The sequence below is a fragment of the Lactuca virosa genome, chromosome 8, assembly GCF_052849685.1.
Source record: "Lactuca virosa cultivar CGN04683 chromosome 8, Lactuca_virosa_CGN04683_v6, whole genome shotgun sequence".
NCBI lineage: Eukaryota > Viridiplantae > Streptophyta > Magnoliopsida > Asterales > Asteraceae > Lactuca > Lactuca virosa.
Window position 1 is genome coordinate 17657117 of NC_136433.1, and position 5415 is coordinate 17662531.

The 5415-nt window shown below is 31.8% G+C and overlaps 1 protein-coding gene across 1 annotated transcript; it reads right to left on the reverse strand.

Moving 5' to 3' along the window:
• Positions 1-4004: 4004 nt before the first annotated feature.
• On the reverse strand, positions 4005-5006 carry LOC145130129 (uncharacterized). Its single transcript, XM_079064975.1, has one exon. The coding sequence runs from the start codon at positions 5004-5006 to the stop codon at positions 4005-4007; it is 1002 nt and encodes a 333-aa protein (XP_078921101.1).
• Positions 5007-5415: the final 409 nt, after the last annotated feature.

Here is a 5415-nt window from a genome sequence, read left to right on the forward strand (position 1 = left end):
AAAATACTTTGAAATGGACCAAATTACAATGTCTGAATTTGATGTTTATGGTTATGACAATTCACTTTATTTGTAATGTTTATAGAATTTCTTTGCAGAATTTAATGTTGCTGGTACATGTAACAAATTATTGTTGCTTTTGGTTTTACAGCGCCAATATGAAAAGAGCCATATGAGCTTCCACAGGGGTTGGTATACCGAACAAAGTCAATTCATAAAGCTACTACACAACATGTTTTAATCAATAAGTCGCATTATGTTGTGATAAAACAAAGATCACATAGATCGTTTATGTTAAAAATTACTGTATTAAAAACCCAAATTGTTCTAATATAAATATTAAATATTTTTATCTAATAAGTTTGGTTCAAAAACTCTAAAAATGAATGTAACTAATATTTTTTTTATTAAAATTCAACCTAAGACAAAGTCACCTATTAATGTGATATGTATTTAATTTATGTTCTCCGCGTTTAACGCGGGTCATAATCTAGTATATCTACAAATGACCTTATTTTAATTAACAAAATGTTAGTTTGTAACTTTAAATATTATTTATTTTAACATTCCCCCTCAAACTAAACATTTTGAAATTAATTATTTAAAAGAAAAAGGATCAAACAAATTCAGTTTATCACTAAGACTTTCATGTTGAGAAGACACAAGAGACTTAGTGAATATATCTGCAACTTGATTAAAAGAACTAATTTTAACCAGTTTAATAATTCCTTTTATGATTTTTTCCCTTATAAAATGAACATCAATTTCAAAGTGTTTAGTCTTATCATGAAAAACTGGATTCATAGCCAATTTAATGGCTGATTCATTATCATAAAATATGTTTACAGGTATAGAAATTTTAAAACCAATATCATATAGAATTTTCAAAATCCAAATTAACTCACACGATAAAGAACTTAAAGCTCTATATTCAGACTCTGTAGAAGAGTGTGATATAGTAAACTGTTTCTTGCTTTTCCAAGAGACAGGAGAATTACCAAAAAACACAACATAACCAGATTTCCTAGAAAATATTCTTTTAGCCCAATCAACATCTGAATACCCTTTTAATAAAAGTTCATCAGATTTAGACTTCAAAATACTAGTACCCTTACCAGGACTAAACTTAAGATATCTTAACAATCTTATTGCAACCTGAAAATGAGCTTTAGTAGGTTTATGCATATATTGACTTAAAACATGTACTGCATATGCAATATCAGGTCTGGTAATTGTAAGATAAATAAGTTTACCAATTAACTTCTGGAAATCTGTAACACTTTCCACCAAAACATCATTATTATTATCAAACACAATATTTGACTCAAGGGGAGTCTTAACAGGTTTACAACTTAACATACCAAAGTCATGTAAAAGTTCCAGGCAATATATTCTTTGAGATAAACAAATACCATTTGGAATATCAACAACTTCAATACCTAAAAAATATTTTAATTTTCCCAAATCTTTTATGAGAAACTGTGATTTCAAGAAATCTTTTACTTTTTTTATTTCAGTCTCACAGTTTCCAGTGACAATAATATCATCAACATATACTAACAAAATAACAATCAACTTACCTGTAATTTTAACAAACATTGAGTAATCATTATAACTCTGTTTAAAACCAAAATTAATCAAAGAACTACTTAACTTTTCATTCCACTTTCGTGGGGCCTGTTTTAAACCATATAAAGATTTTAACATTTTACAAACTCTGTTATCATTTTTACTATGATATCCAGAAGGAAATGTCATATATACATCCTCTTCAAGAGAACCATACAAAAAAGCATTATTAACGTCAAACTGATACAAATTCCAATTATAGTTTACAGCTAAAGTAAGAACAACACGAATAGTAGCAATTTTGGCTACTGGTGCAACAGTTTCCTCAAAGTCAATACCTTCCCTTTGATTATACCCTTTTGCTACCAAACGAGCTTTATACCTTTCTATTTCACCATTTTCCTTGTATTTTATTTTATAAATCCAACGACACCCTATAGGTTTTCTATTTTTAGGTAAATCTGTTATAACCCAAGTATTATTTCTATACAAAGCTTCCATTTCCTGATTCATAGCTTTAACCAATTCAGAATTAAGAGAAACTTCATAATAAGACTAAGGTTCAACTGTTTTATCAAGATTAGAGACAAAACACTTGTTTTCAGAAATTAAATTTGAATAGTTAAGAGTTTTTTCAATTCCATATTTATATTTTCCTTCTGCAATATAATCACTAAATTTAGATGGAAGCCTAGTTTCTCTTCTAGTACGTGTGAGACCAATAGACTGAGTATCAGGAGGATCAGAAACTAAAGGACTATTTTCCTCAAGTCCTGACAGGAAAGTCAGGAGAACTAACAGAACTAGGACCAGACCCATCAAATAGAGGCACATTGGATCCTTCAAATCTTAAACTAGTATCTATGTCCCTCTCTGTAGGATTTGTTCTACTAGGACTCAAAGGAGAACTAGCACCACCTAAATGATGATCCAGTCCTTGAGTTCTATTAGAAACACCATTATCAACATAATTTTCAGAAGGTAAAGGATCATCATAGGAAAATGGATCAATCCCACTAGAAACATCATTAGATCTACTAAACACAGGATTCTGCATTCTGAACGGAAACACAGATTCATAGAATTTAATATCACTGGAAACAAACATAGAATTTGAATCAAGACTCAAAACTTTGTATCCTTTCTTTTCTAAAGAATAACCCATAAAAACACACTTTTCAGAACGAGCAGATCACTTATCAGTATTATTTAAACTGGTAGAAAAACACAAGCACCCAAACACACGAAGATTATCAAAATTAGGCGACTTTTTATAAACTAACTCATAAGGAGATAGCCCTTTTAAAACAGAACAAAGAGTTCTATTAATAAGAAAAATTGATGTGAGAATAGCATCACCCCAGTACTTTAATGGAACTCCTGATTGAAACATCAGAGACCTAGCAACATTAAGAATATGCCAGTGTTTCCTCTCCACAACTCCATTCTGTTGTGGAGTGTAAACACAAGAGGTCTGATGAACAATACCATGATTTTCACAAAAGGTTTTAAAACGAAAATTTATAAATTCAGTTCCATTATCAATTCTTATAGTTTTAACAACAACTTGAAATTAAATTTTTTAACATATTAAAAATATAACATAGCTTTGAAAAACTTCTTCTTTAGACTTAAGAAGAAAAAACCAAGTAGCTCTAGTGAAATCATCCACAATAGTCAAGAAGAACCTAAACCCTCCTACACACTCAAATCTATATGGTCCCTACACATCTAGATGAACAAGTTCACCAAGAAATTTTGTCACATAAAGACTATTATGAAATGCATCTCTAGTCTGTTTGGACTTATGACAAACTTCACAAGGTGGGAGAGAAACATTACTAAAATTGAGTTTATTTTTAAGAATGTTTAAAGCTTGATCAGCAGGATGACCAATTCTACTATGCCAAGTAAATTTAGATACACAACAAACATTCTTTGAAACAGAGGACTTACTACCTGAAATATATGGATCAAGGTAATAAAGTCCACCAGATTGGTTACTAGTCTCCACCGTCCCCTTGGACTGTGAATCCTGAATATGAAAACTATGTTCATTAAAAACAACTTCACATTTGCTATCTTTACACAACTTATGAACAGATAACAAATTAACATTGAAATCTAGGACAGCAAAGACATCAAACAGTGTAAGAGAATTAGATAGTTGCATATTCCCAATTTTATTAATTTGAGTAGAAGACCCATTAGGATGACTAACCCTTAGATTTAATCTAGAAACATCAATTGAATCTTGAAGATGTGACTCAGAGCTAATCATATGTTGACTAGCTCCATAGTCAACAACCCATTTGGAACAATTATTATTAAGAAAAGAGTTACATGGAATACCTGCCATATTGGCATTGACAGATGTCTCATCCAACCCTTGCTTTGTTTCACCAATGAGACTGAGAAACTTTGCATATTGCTCATTAGTTAAAAAAACGACAATCATTACTACTATCACCAGTTCTAGATCCAGGGGATTCAGTTTGAAAAACAGAAGTTGAATTATTAGAAAAACTTTTGTTTTGACTATTGACTTCAGACCTTGGCTTGTAATCCTTTGGATACCCAATTATTTTGAAACATTTATCAATGGAATGACCCTTAAGACCACAGTTTTTACACTGTGGTATTTGACCTTTGGATTTAGATTTTTTCTGATCAACAAATTTAGACACAAAAGCGGAAGACGAGGTTTTGGAACCTGAAGTCAAAGAATTAGAACCATGTTTTTTATTTGACTCCTCACGAGACACTAAAGAGAAGGCAGTTTTGACAGAAGGAAGAGGATCCATAAGCAAAATATGACACTTAACTTGATTATAAGACTCATCTAAACCACTTAAAAACTGCATTAAAGTCATTAATTTTGAATGGTTCTTAAAGCTATTAGCAGCTTCACAAGTACACTCAGTAAGATTAGTTAAACCATCAAACTCTTTCCAATATGAATCAAGATTCCTAAAGTAATCAGATAAAGACAAACTTCCCTGAGTAAGAGAAACAATTTTTTGATGAACATTAAAGATAACAGAACCATTTGTTTTATGATAAGTTTCAGATAATTCATTCCACAGATCATGAGCACTTTCTGAACAAGCATGATTAGCATATAAGTTCTCAGAAATAGACCCAAGAATCCAAGAACAAGTAATAGCATTAGCACGTTCCCACTTAGACTCTTTAACAGGATCATTAACAAGTTTAGGTACAGTTCCATCAGTAAAACCAAGTTTATTACGAGCCTTTAAGGCTCTAACCACAGAACTACACCATATCCTAAAATTTTTAGTGCCTAACAACTTGAAACTAATAACACTAGTGACAGTATTATCAGAAGGATGAACATACAAAGGATCATCAAAGTTTACTGCAGGATCTGGTTTAGCCTCACACCCACCAGAAGATTCAACCCCAGAATCATTCATTCTTTACAAAAGAAAACAGATAAAACCAGAAATCAAAACAAAGCAGACAATAGTGAATCCTTAAAGTCCAGATGGTCACCACAGTATGTCGGGGCCCAAGACAAGCAATCACCAAGTCAAAAAACAAGATACCAACTCGTATTTACAAAGAAAAAAAAAAGAACCCTAGAACAATAACAAGAAGGAATAAGGAACAAGAAAACCTCACAGTGAGATTAGAAGAGAACACAACCAGTAAACCGATCGGCTCTCAGATCCGTTCTCAACTAAGGTTTATCGGTGATGAAATCCGACCCTTAGTGAGTTATTTCAGACCTTCTGAGATTGACCGACCGATCCAGTAGAAGAGAAGGCCATCACTCGATTAGAATGTAGAACAAATAGTTCCCGTCTTCTGAATCTGCAAAGC